At 43.6% G+C, this 13,644-nt stretch overlaps 1 protein-coding gene across 4 annotated transcripts in view; it reads left to right on the top strand.

Annotated features, from left to right (window-relative positions):
• tnr (tenascin R (restrictin, janusin)) overlaps window positions 1-13,644 on the top strand; it is a 117,881-nt gene that overhangs the window by 59,670 nt on the left and 44,567 nt on the right. For all 4 annotated transcript variants that reach the window (XM_028977009.1, XM_028977010.1, XM_028977007.1 and 1 more), the window contains 2 exons: window positions 9,929-10,460; window positions 11,990-12,466. In XM_028977009.1, the coding sequence (XP_028832842.1) occupies window positions 9,977-10,460; window positions 11,990-12,466 (961 nt within the window). In that variant the 5' untranslated portion in view covers window positions 9,929-9,976. The remainder of the gene's footprint in view (window positions 1-9,928; window positions 10,461-11,989; window positions 12,467-13,644) is intronic.

Genomic DNA, 13,644 nt, shown 5'->3' with positions numbered 1-13,644 from the left:
CATTTTGCAAAAAATCTACATTTTTACATTCCGTCTCTCATGTCGTTTTACGTGGGGCAACTTGCACAATCGGTGGCTGGCAAATACTTTTTTTGCCCCGCTGTGTCTCTGGATGTAAATTCCTTATATAACGTGTTTAAGGCCTTGCGAGCGTGAAACCCCTCCACGGCAGCATATCTCCCACCGTGACCATTAGAGACATCAGCACAGTTTTTTTTTAATCCCCAGTGAAATTACACTATATAATTATGTGTTTATTTATCTGCTCTATTACTAAGGAGAGCTTGTTACGACACACTCCATTTTCCCCAACAAGCCTGCGAGGGTGCAGGGTAATCTTTACCCGTCACGCTACGCTTTGCCCCGTAGGAGATCACATCACTGTGCGCGACACGGGGCTTAACACTCAACTCAAATAGCTTTTACAGATTGTGTGTGTGTGTGTGTGTGTGTGCGCGCGCATCGCTTTTTATGGGTGTGTTTTTTGTCACATATTTAATGACTTAATGAAATGCTGAGAGGGGACTCTTAATTATGGCCTAGAGAACGGAGGTGAGGTGAATGCAAGAAGCTTTTGATCTCGACATTTCCAATCGATGGGGATTAGCGTCTCTGCGTTGCTTTGGGAGAAAGATCGCCTGATTGCCTGATTACTGGCGGTTTCATTCAGACAGATCAGGGTTCATGCCCGCTTGTCCGTAGCGTGAATTTCGTATTATTTTTGCGGTGAATGTGGGATATGTGGACATGGACGTGTTCCTTGTTTTCCTGTCTGTCGGTTCCCGCAGCTTTAATGACATGTCAGGGGTTGAGTCACAATGCATCCCTTTTCAGCAGGATTGGCCAGCAGAGTGGTCGGATGATTTATATAGTACTTTAGCTCAGGGCCTTGGAAAGATCGAAACTCAGCGACCTGGATAGACACTGAGGCGATAACTGATCCAGCCGGCTCAATAATGGATGTTTGGGTGCGATGAAGACCGGGACACCTGTCGACTCCGGATCTACCGCACCTCTTTACTCAATATCGGCCTCGATATCGGGTCAAACCTGTCGTCCCACCTCTCTGGGCTTGTCTCTGTAGCTCATCTGCCTTGACTGGGAAAGTACTGACAGGGGTGTCAAAGCTCAAGCAGCCTCATGGACTCACACAGCATATGAAAGAGAGACATGTGAGGGTGATCTGGATTGGAGAAGAACACACATCCAGAAGGACGTTTCTCTCCAGGCACATTTCACATTTTTACAACATTGCTTACTGGTTTCTACTTGTCACAAAAACATGTCTATTATAAGCATCTTTCAAGCAAATATTGAATGTTGTACAAGACATAGCACACTTTATGTGTTCAGTTTGCCTGTCACAATTCCTTTAATACAAGCACTACTAAAGTATCTGCATGTTTGGTTTGGTAGCAGAAAGGATTATAACAGAAATCACTTTTATGGTGTCCAATGGTGCTATGAACATTTTTATTATCAGGACAGAAGCCAGTGGTCATTAATTATTTAGGTAAATATTGCTTGTTGGTGATAGATACTGAAAATTCTCATTTACATATTTGTATATATATTTGTTTTAATTTTCACATAATAGTTCAGGCAGTTCTGTTTTTGCACATTTTGAGCTTGTCTGGCTTGTTCTCAGCCATAATGAATAGCACTCGATTTATGTTTTGTTCGTAAAATTGTGTTTTTGTGGAACAGAAATAAAATGGGTAGTAAGTTTATACATTTCAAGATGTGACCATGGTCCTTTTTTGTGAAATCTATATTTCAATTTAATTTCTGAGGATATACTTGACATGACATTATCAAACAAGCCCCTCACACTACATGGTGCTTTGAAAACAAAATACATATTACTAGCGCATGAGGAAAATACAGTCCTAGGTGAGTAACTTCACATATGTAAAGCAACACGATAAATGATATTTCAGCTTTTGCTACAGTTTTTTAGTGTAACTCATTTTAACAACACTGTCGTAAAAAATGCAAATAGAACGCAGCAAAACAAGCTAGTTGGTATTCGTAATTAAAAAGCATTTTATTTTTATTGCCAATATAAAACATAAAATGCATGCTGTAGCGAGCGTCATATAATGTATTTTCATGGCTGTGGATGTATAGTGACAGTACTAAAAAAATTAATTATGCCAGACCAGCATCTTTAATTAGCTTATTATGCTTGTACTTTATATATTACAATCAAATCACTCAAATGTTGTTTTCATTACATCACAGACACCGCTCTTCCTGTTACATGTCAGCCAAACTAAATTGTCAAGGTGATGTTTTAACGTAAAGGGTCGGAAGGAAAGGGATGTTTCTGGGAGGCAGGATAAAACGAGGGAGGGATGCTGCAGCGGGCGGGGTTGGTTAGAGGGCTAGCGCGCCCACTAGAGAGTAAGGTATTACTGTCAGGCGTCGGCGCTGACAGATTATTTGATCTAACGCTTAAGTGGGATTTTCTGTCAGCCGTTCAGACAGAGATAAGTTACAGTAGGAACACATAATTAAAACCCCATAAGATCCTGTAGCTGAGCTTCTGGAAGCCCTCCGCGTTCCGTCACACTTTAACTCTCTGCCTGGCCAAACTTTAAAAATTTGTTTAGCTCGGAACTTCTTTCCTCTGTCTGGATCGATGTCACGCAGCACATGCGGCAGGTCGCTCTTTCATCATCACTGAAACGTTTTTTTTTTTTTTTTTTCCGTATCACTGTGAGGCTTCACAACAGAAGAATGGAACGGAGCCCTGAGAGCGTTATGTAAGCAGCTCTTCCTGAGACAAATGCTCACTGTTAGTTGTACAGCGAGCAAGAAATGTGTTCGACTTGTAAGGAAGAAAGAGAGGACGGAGGAAGCAGAGGGAGGAAGGAAGGAACATGTATCACATTGGGCACCTCTCCTTCAGCATTGGATCAGAAAATGTACAATGCATTGATGAAGGAATCTTTTTAGGAGTATTAGGAAACAGTTTAAATTTATATTTACTTTTAGAGCATTTATCAGACGCCCTTATCCAGAGCGACTTACAATCAGTAGTTACAGGGACAGTCTCCCCCTGGAGCAACTTAGGGTTAAGTGTCTTGCTCAGGGACACAATGGTAGTAAGTGGGATTTGAACCCACTAGGCTACTACCACCCTGTTCAGGTTCACAGCAAGTCTTTTTAAAACAAAAGTTCCACTGCATTATTTTCTGAAGGTTAAATGAGTTTTTTTTCACATAGCCTGTTGATGCATACACATTGCTTATGCTTTATCCCATTCTGGCAGCTAATTTAGCAGGCCTAATTGAGTGTTTTGTAATTACAAATTTTCTAATGCCACTCCATGGCGCGGATGATAGTTCATATTATACTGGTTAGTCTAGCATAATGTTAGTTGAACTGTGATCCATTTAATTTTCAATTGTATGCCCACACCTATTAGAGGGAGTGTAATTAAATAACGATAAAGCTGCTGCCACGCTGCACCGGGGCACCGCGGAGCGGAAGCCACAGATTTGCAGCTCCTCTGGATCATGGCTGTCTGCATTCTTACCTCTGCAGCGTCTAAGGACCTGCCGAAACAGGGAGCGTGGAAAACGCTGGAAATGGGTAGCGTCCAATGATCCTGAAAGACAAGGCAATTTGGCAGGTGTCAGAGGAGTAATGAGAACAGAATGGTAACGCTGCAGACCTGTGGTTGCCTTGCTAGGGGGGGAGGAAAGGGGCGAGCCGGCGAGGGGTCGTATCCCGCGCCGGAGTGCTCGTGTCGAGGTGTTTTGCGCATTAACCTGTGCAAATAGAGGTTATTGAGCCTCTCTATCGCCCCTCTACTCGCTGTTTAGGGGTGTCTGACACTCAGCAGGCGAGGGAGGGCAAAGGCCAGAGATTCGGGAGCGCAGTCTAGACGTCTTCATTCATTGGTGTCCCTCCAACCAATCAAACTGGCAGATACAGAAGAGTGCGGCAGTCGAGGAGAACGAGGTTTCGATCATATTCTTGATCGGGGCCAGAGATCACACAGTGACACCAGACATTCTGACCCGAGCTCAGAAAACCCTGCAGCATAAAATGTAGATCGTGTTGGCTGGGTGAGACATGCACAAATGTTGATTTACAAAGACACGAGTGTGTTTTACAAGACAGGGGGAGGGAACAGAAGGCCTGGAGCGTTTTCCTGCCCCCCTCCCTCCCCCTCGCCCTGACCAGCAGAGCCCGTAAAGATATGCAGAGCGACTTGTCGGCATTACAGCGCTGAAGCGCCGCCCCCCCAGGGGAGCTCCGAGACGCTGTGATCAAGCCCAGCACCGGGGAGGGGGCCGACATCAATGCTGCTCTCATATATAATGCAGAACGCTGTGTAATAGCTTGTGTAACTGTCTTTTAAGAGCTTCTCTTTTCTACGTCTATGCTTCTTGTGAGCGTGACCGAGTTCCGTCAGATGGAAAGTAAAACAAATCAAATAAAAAAAAACAAGTGCTCCTCAGATTTAAGGTGAACTCTGCGAAGCGAGGTTACGCAAGCAGCCGTTTCCGTTTCTCTTTCTTTTATTAGCTTAACCTGAGAGAAGTCTGGGCATCAGACAGGAACATGAAACTGGACATTTTTTTTATTATTCATTCATCTATCATCTGTATGCATGAAGAAAAAAATAAGGTGTCCAGTAAGAGACACAAAAACGTTTGTTTTTCACCATGGCTCATGTTCACTATGGTCATTAGTAGTAATAATAAGCAACAACAAATTCACAGGCTGAACAAATGGCAGCAGTAAATGCAGCATTTCCCGATGTGAATATGAATAGTTCTTATTTCATATGTGAAATGTGAAAGTGAAGTGATTGTCGTTGTGAAACACTGCAGCACAGCACACGGTGACACAACAAAATGTGTCCTCTGCTTTTAACCCATCACACTTGGTGAAAAGTGAACTGCCATGGCAGGTGCCTGGGAAGCAGTGTGTGGGGACGGTACCTTGCCCACTAGGCAACCATTGCCCCCTGTGGTGGGTATGTGTCATCAAATTTGTATGTGACATCAAATTTGGGTGAAAGACTGTTCGGTGCAGGTGAGTCCATAATAAGCAAAGCAAATCAGAAAAGTGAAAGTGAAGTGATTATCATACAAAGCAAGCACAGCACACTGTGACACAACGAAATGTGTCCTCGGATTTTAATCCATCAACCTTGGTGAGCAGTGGGCAGCCATGAATGGCGCGCTAGGAGCAGTGTGTGGGTGTGGTGCTTTGCTCAGTGGCACTTTGGCAGATCGGGATTCAAACTGGATTGGGGTCGCTTCCTTAACCGCTAGGCCACCTCTTCCCCTTTTTTTTTGGGGGGGGGTATGATGTCCATATGAACATATGTTACTTTCCTGGTTGTAGCAAGTTGTAACGATCTAGTGGGATATGAGCAGAGTGGCACAAAGTCAGTGATAATGTTGCATTACCAAGGAAAAGGAAAAGGAAATCTACTACAAGCTCAGCGGAACCAGAGGCCTAAGGGGGGGGCAAAAAAACAAACAAAAATACAGCCTGACCCTGCTCCTTAGGTAACTGTCCCTAATGAAAATACAGGCGGTGGCAAATGACCTACTACCCGAGAGTGTCGAACAGATGTTCACCCTACCTGCAGAAACATGCCCTGATCCACTGATCCCACACTAGGAGGAGAATAACAGTACATGGTAGGAAGTGTGAGGTTAGTCATAACAAATATGTACACAACCACACAACAATACACCATAGCATTCAGATAGAACAATGTGGGAGAGAAGGAGTTCTCACCCAAGCGCACCACATTTTTATCACTAGGACTCCACCCATGTCTTGGCTGGTGGCAGGTTCTGATTGGCCCGTCCGACGACAGGCTGAGAGAGTCCAGCAGACAGCAGTCCTTTTGTGCCTGCGAGTGTGTTTCCTTTGAAATGTAGATGGATTGAAATGTAAATGAAGTATTGTATTTTTTGTTCCATATGCATCTGACATGTTGAGCTGCAGCTTTGGTTGCAGCTTTTAAAACACAAAATCAGCATGGGTACAAACCTGTGCGGTTTGTAGCATCCCTTTTACTGATGACTTTCCTAACAATTGTCTCGATCTGAATAAGTGTTCGGTTCTTTGCATGAACAAGGCCGCTGCAAGCCATCAGAGACGAGAGCAGCGGTTAGGCCAGAAATTCTAGTAGTTTTTCACCCAATGAATGAAGAAAATTAGGAGGCAGATGGTTCAGTCATGTCCGGATGTCTGTAGCCTCAGTGACACCAAACGCTTCTTTTTGGGTCACCTTCAAGCATTTCACAATAAGGTCATGTTGCCACCTCTCATAATCTACGACTATGGATGAATAAATAAAGTAAGGATATGGACCAAAATGCAAATAATGCCCTAGATTTGATTTGGAATAACTCATGTTTTACGTTAAGTGTGGCAACAAATATGTTTATGTTGACAAGGAAGAGAAAGACTCCAGTTTATTGGCTCTGGTGTCTCTTTTGGAAGCTGCTAAGATGGTGTTTAAGTCTGGGAGAAAACAAGACAAGCATCAGTGTTGGTTAAATGCTATCTTATCCTATTTCATCTGTGTGCAGCATCTGTTTTTCACTGCAGCATCTCCATGACACATTAAATCATGTAGGCAGGAAAGGGGGATTGCAGGAGTTGTGTTTCTGCGTTGCTATCGTACCGTTACAAATGCACAATTTCCCGATGCAATGTGCAGCGGACAAATAAGACCATCTGTTATCTTAGGAAAAGGTTAATGCTCATCCTGACCCCACAGTGCTGTACCTGGCCATAAGCCATTCCTTATCGCTCATCAGCTCAGTTGTGGTGCACGTCCTCTGCTTCCTCCTCAGGCCGTGTCCAGAAATCCAGATACGCAGGGTTGCGCCAATAAAGACAAACACAGTTCGGCAAATTCAGCAATTTTGCCAAAAAAATAAAAAAATTACAATAATCCTATTGCCTGAAGGGACTGTACACTGCTAAGGCAGGTTGTGACCTGCAGGCTTTTAACTTCTGTTGCATCGGTAGACGATTAATGGAAACTGAAGATGTGCAATAGGCATTATTTCTCTTCATGGAGTCCGGTCACAGATCTTGCACTTCCAGACAATTCAATCTAATAGAAGCAAGTGATAGGACAGGTAGAAAATGAAGGCTAAAGTCGTTCATGCAATAAGGGGAATGTATTAAATGCGTCTCTGGTCTTTTTTTAATATTATGTTCATAGAAGCATGACATGCATTGTCGAGACACGATTGGCCTTGAGCCTGTACTAGAATGTACATTAACTTTACTCCAGAGTGATGTACAAAGCTCTGTTTTAATACGTATTTTAAATTTCTGGCAAAGTTAGACAGACAAATTTAGATGGTATGTTTTAAATTTTAAACGTTGCTTTAACAATGTTTCATGAGTGATTGGGACAGCATTTAGACACCCGTATTCAGAGCATCTTCCAGGGACAGTCCCCCTAGAGACACTCAGGGTTGAGTTGAAACAAACAAGAATGCAAGGAAATTACCTGGGAAAGCAATTCACAGGACCCTTCACAAGCACATCCTGAGAAGGAACCCAGATCCAGTCCTACATTAGAAACTAGAAACAGGCACAGGTATCCTGTCAAGCTTTCGAAACAAGACAAAACGCATAAAATAAAAAAAAATTATAATAATAAAAAAACTAGCTGTGGCAGGGGATAAAGCTTCATTCAAAGTTGAAAGAAAATCAACACTTTTCGTCCGCCTCACCTGGTGCCTAGATTTCATTGCGTCTTTGTTCACGTCACACTGAGAAAATAATTTCCTGATGAGCTCTTCTCCTGCAGAGCATTCTGATTGCAGAGAGAAGTCTTTACTCTCACACACACACACACACACACACACACACACAAATGTATGTGCCTATAGACAGCATGAATGACAGGCCAAAACGCAGTGTTGTGCATCTCCCTGCTGTCAGGTCTAATTACAGTCCTGGCATGAGGGCCATCATTACCAGAGTGAGAAGAAAAATGGTCACTACAATCCTACTCTTAAACACTATATGAGGGGATTGGGAAAGCATGAGGGTCCCAGATGTCTGGCTTATGCCTAAATGAGAGTTCTGCTGTCTATCATCCATGCCAACCACTTTCTCTGTGGGTGTCGCTTCGCCATGATATGGAGTCTGCAGGAAACTTTCCCAACACTTTTACCCACTTACATAGTTGCATCATGCTGTCTGCATGACCTGGACTGATGGCCTATCAACAGAAGCAAATACTTTAATCTGTTCAAATTAATACATAATCAATACATATTAATACATTTGACATGCTGAACATGCTATGAATGTTGAGTATTCTACCGATTTCTAGTACTGGTGTCAAACACGTTTGAATATGGGGCATTTTCAGCAGTCACAAAACAAAGGGAAACCACCAGACTTTACAGACTTTACAGACTTGGTTCAGTCCTTTAACCCACAAGGTTACTAGTTTTTGCATCAAAATTATTTCTTGCATGGGTGTAAAAACTAGTTCCACTTTTAAACGGTTGTAGTATGCTGAAAGCCAATAACAGCAATGACTAAGTATCATCCATTTCTAACTTGATGTCAAGTCTACAAAAGAAAACCAAAAAAAGACACAATAGAAACAGTAAGGCACACTGTGGCACGAACAGATTTAAGCAGACACACACAATCATCAATCACGTAATACAATACAAAGCAGTGCATTCTATGTCACTGTAGAAAATAAGCTAGAACATGTAGTGCTGATTTTTTTCCTTCTTTATTCTGCACTTGCTCTCAAAACCCCAAACTTTCCTCCTCGTCAGAGCTACAAAGCATAATGGACTTAACAGCACAGGGGAGCAATTTCAGTTAATGGGAAACTTCTCACCGACTCGTACAGGCAGAGGGTCTGCAGAGCCGAGTGCAGAGCCGTCAGACAAATGCGTGTGAGAAATTAAGAGAGTCCAGAACGACTGTACACGCCGTGAGCTGCAGCGAAGAAGAAACATTTCTCTTCAGTAGAGGAAAAGAAAAATTCACAGAAAGATCAATCTAAACTTCCATCATTATACATCATTAAGAGAGGTAATGGTGTATCATTATCTGTATTTGTATCATTAAGTTTAACAAACAAACTCACCTGAGGAATCATTTCTAGAGGTATTTTTTATTCAGATAAATGTACATTTTTTAAAAGTAGAGACACATTTCACATAATTGAACCCAATGGAGGAAAAATAAAAATGACAAATTCATAAATTTTCTTCTGCATCAAGTTCCTTGTGTGAACTAGCTAATGGGTTCTAAATCCTGCCAGTCCCCCTTACAGATTGCTTTTCTTGTTACAAGAGGCCAGCTTTGCAATAAAAATTGCCTCAATCCACACAAATCCATTCTACATATTGAGATAATATTATATTGAGCAAGAGTTCAGTATTTTAACTGCCACATACTGTCCTATGCTTGATAATAATAACTGCTGCAGTCACATTGGTTGATTTGCTTTGGTTTTGCTTAGTTGTAGAAGCGAAATATCCCGTTTACATTTTAAATGCACTGATTGAGCCCTGAGTGAAGAGTTATGAGCTGCCATGTCCTCTGCCCATGCGCTAAAGATAGAACATGTCGAAGCGGAGAACTCAACCCCTGCCCCCAGGCTCTGTGCCCTGGAATCAGTCCCTTAGTTTGACTCATTTCACAGTTTTCTCATGTCCACAGCCATGTCAAAGATAGAAAGGATTAGGGCGGAATTAAATCGGTAAAACTGAAGCTCTGCCGAATCCATGTATCAACACAACATTACTCTCTTAAGGCAGGATCAAATATTTGACATTGTGAGGAGAAATAGCGTAAAGGGTTTATTGAGCGCGATTTTTCCAGACACCAGTGCTAATACAGATCAGTTTGTCTCCATTTTTTTCTATTATTCTCTGTCTCTCAGGATTCCTGTCAGTGGTGCTGAGAGAACCCCCCAGGTGTGTCCCCTCTAATGCTGTGTGAAGACACCACGATGCTGAGCGGCTGCCTTGTGGGACTGGCGCTTGTGCTTCTCGGCGCCCACGCTGCTCCTCCAAATGATGGCAAACTCGTACGGACAACCAGAGTCAGACGACAGGCTCCAGACAACGGCGCTCCCCCGGGCAACCAGACGTCCACAGAGCAGCCGATGGTCTTCAACCACGTCTACAACATCAACGTCCCCCTCGAGTCCCTGTGCTCAGTGGACCTGGAGTCCGTGCCCGGCCAGGAGCCGAAGAGTGGTACCACACCCACCGAGTACACAGAGCAGACGCTGGACTCCGACACCCAGGTGACCTTCACCCACCGCATCAACATCCCTAAGCAGGCCTGCGGCTGCCCAGCTTCAGCCACCATCCAGCAGCTGGCCACTCGCATCGAGATGCTTGAGCGGGAGGTGTCCCTGCTCCGTGCCCAGTGCAGCTCCAGCTGCTGTGGAGAGAGCTCCGCCATGGGTGAGTCGCGCCTCGCTTCCATTCGTGCATTCAGCATCTGTTTTTTTTTTGTACAAAGTGCTATGCAAATGAGGCCGTGTACTCTGCTAGCATCAGTAACAGGTTCGAATGGCAACGCAACAATGGAGACCGTGCCAAAATCACGGTGAAATGTGTGCAAGATCACGTGTCAGTCGGAGACTCTCAGCATGTTGTGCTCTGTCAGCAACTCCAGGCTCTGCAGCTCTGCAGGGGAATGTGTGCAGCGCCTTCTTCACGGAGAGAGGAAGTTATGTGTGTGTTTCCGTCATCTCTTTTAACCAGCTGAGCCGTATGTGCAACTCTGGGCGCTGCGCTGACACTGCAGTTTCAAAGAAAGAATATTTGAGATACGACTTATGTGATTGAAAACTTATTTTTACGGTGCTGTGCTGAAATAGCTATATAGTCATTCATGAAATCAAATTACTGTTTAGCGTGTGGAATTTTAAATTAATTACTCAATTACTCAAATTAAGTAATATAATTCATTATTAATTACTCAAATTAAGTAATATAAAGCATCTCCTCCAACGGGGTCTTGACATGTTTTCATTTCCAGGCCTAGTTTCAGCTCTCCAAGAAGTTCACTGAAAACTCTGATTTCTTAGTTTGCTTTTCAAAGAAGTGTCTATTCAAAGTACAGATTTTCAGATGGACGCATGTCCCCATTGTGGCAGAAGCGTTTTTCAAAAATCTCAGGACCAGAGGCAGACCCCCTTTCACCATTTTGCCGTTTTTGATTGGACATTTGAAGATTTAAATTTGCATGGTGTGCTGTCACACAAAGCGACTGACTGATTGTTTGAGGTGCTAATTGCTAATCGAGGGTCATCCAGTCTATTTCTGCAGTGATTGCTTATGTTATATTATGCGTATCGAGATGATAAGGAGTTGAGGTAAGCCTGGCAACATTTCTGTGGAAGTATTAGAATTCCTGTGAGGAATTCACCGCAGAGGTGTTGGTTTGGTGTTACATCATAGAGCCACTGTCTGCCTGAGCACGTTCCCACCTGCAGTCTGGGGTTAGAAGAAGCCCAGTGGGAGGCTGTAAAATGGCTGACGCACACAAATGGCTCTTACTCTTAGTGAAAAATGAATGCTGTGACGAGGCGGACCATATGCCTTTTAATGATTTTGAAAATAGTTTATTTATTGATTAATTCCGGCGGCCTTGAGTCGTGTTAAGTAGTTCAAGTCGCACTGAGGAGAGTTCAAAAGAGGTTGGGGAATAAAACAGGACAGAAGCACAACATGGGCTACTTGCATCCGAGTGCCGAGGCAGCTGATTTAGCCAATTAGTTCAGCCTTGTGGCTGAAGAAGTGAAATCAGCAGCAAACTCAGGCGTCTGGAATATATAAATACTGGAGAAAAGGTTTCTGCTATCCAGGTTTGGATAGGCAGGGTGTACAGCTGAAAGAAATTCTGGACAAAAATCCTTGGGAAGGGAGTGATGTTTTGTACATGTCTACAGTGAGCGTGTATGTGTGTGTTTGTGCTTGTGCCTTAGGCCGTCTGGACTTTGTCCCTCACTGCAGTGGCCATGGCTCATTCAACCTGGACATCTGTGGCTGTGTTTGCGACGAGGGCTGGACGGGAAAAAACTGTTCCGAGCCCCGATGCCCAGACAACTGCTCCGGTCAAGGGGTGTGCATGGACGGTGAGTGCGTGTGCGACCGCGATTTCGCTGGGGAAAACTGCTCCGAGCCCCGTTGCCCGGGGGACTGCTCCGACCGGGGCCTTTGCATAGACGGAGAGTGTGTTTGCGAGGAGGCCTACACTGGCGAGGACTGCTCCCAGGGCCGGTGCTTGAACGACTGCTCAGACCAGGGCCTCTGCGTCAATGGGACCTGCCAATGCCGCCCGGGCTTCATCGGAGAGGACTGTTCCATGGTCTTCTGCACCAACAATTGCAGCCAGAAGGGCTTCTGTAAGGACGGCTTTTGCTCTTGTCAGGAAGGCTACGCAGGGGATGACTGCTCCTCAGGTGAGCTTTACACTTCATCTGTTTTTCAATAGGCTTTCACTTGTCTCTAGAATGTACAATCTAGGACAGCTTTCTCCTGATACAATTTAAAGATAGTAACGAATGAAACTCAGTTGCTTAACTTTTTTTTTATATCCTGTACATAGTACATTTGTCATGTACACTGTCTACAAATAGACTTGGACTTTAATGCCAGCAAACAAATCAATTAATCAATGCATTAAGAATGCATTATTATGTCCAAAACACATTATTCAGCTGGCTGTTTGTGAAGAATTGAAAATGTTTATGCAATAATAACAAAAATAAATAAAAATAGATATAAAATGTAAAATGGAAAGCAGGCACATGGTGGATGTTGATATTTAATTCAACAATTAGAGGTATTGACTGACCTCAGGGTTTTACACACGTCACCTCACAGATAAAGGTGGTGAAGGGGCCATTATCAGTGTTTACTCTGTTTGAAGCACGGCTGTAAGCATCATTTTCATGCCGATTAAAAAACATGTAATATAACTGCGTGATCAAGAACACATACAGCTGGCGTGATCATAAAAATAAAACATCGCATCGTTATTCCAAAAACGTTCATGCTGAGAAATCCATCAAGGTAAAGCATTGCACTCCAAAAAACAAAATAACAACGAATACATTTCACCCTCAACCTCTCACAACCAAAAGTCAAATAAGCCCCCCCGCCAATACTCTCCAGAATCAGCTACTGTAAAATTGCCGATGGCTTATGGTGTAACAGCATTCATTTGTCAAAAGTCACATCCTCTGGTGAAGAAGTGTCACGTTAGCCAAGCCAGGGCATTTTTTGAATCGCGTTTACTTGGGTTCGCTGCTACTGCTTGGGAAAGGATCACTGACGACAGCTGTCAGCAGCCCCCCTCCCACTCAAAAGAAAAGAGGAAAAAAAGAACAAATCATATTACCAAGCTCCACGCTCTCAGTCTCATTTTCCTCAAGACCTATCTGAGACAGAACTGCTTATTTCACTGCAATTAGGGGGAAAAATAGCAAGAGTGTACAAGGGAAAGCTGGTCGTATACAGAGGAACTGTCTTCCTCTGTTCAGGCTCTGGCCGAACGGTGCATGGCACTTGATTTTATGCACTGAGAGGTGAAAAAACACGTCTGGCTTCACTCTTTCTATTACTCATGCTCATTTCA

The sequence above is a fragment of the Denticeps clupeoides genome, chromosome 4 (genome assembly GCF_900700375.1).
Source record: "Denticeps clupeoides chromosome 4, fDenClu1.1, whole genome shotgun sequence".
NCBI lineage: Eukaryota > Metazoa > Chordata > Actinopteri > Clupeiformes > Denticipitidae > Denticeps > Denticeps clupeoides.
Note: the sequence above shows the minus strand (reverse complement) of the source record. Positions and strands in the feature narration are given on the sequence as shown.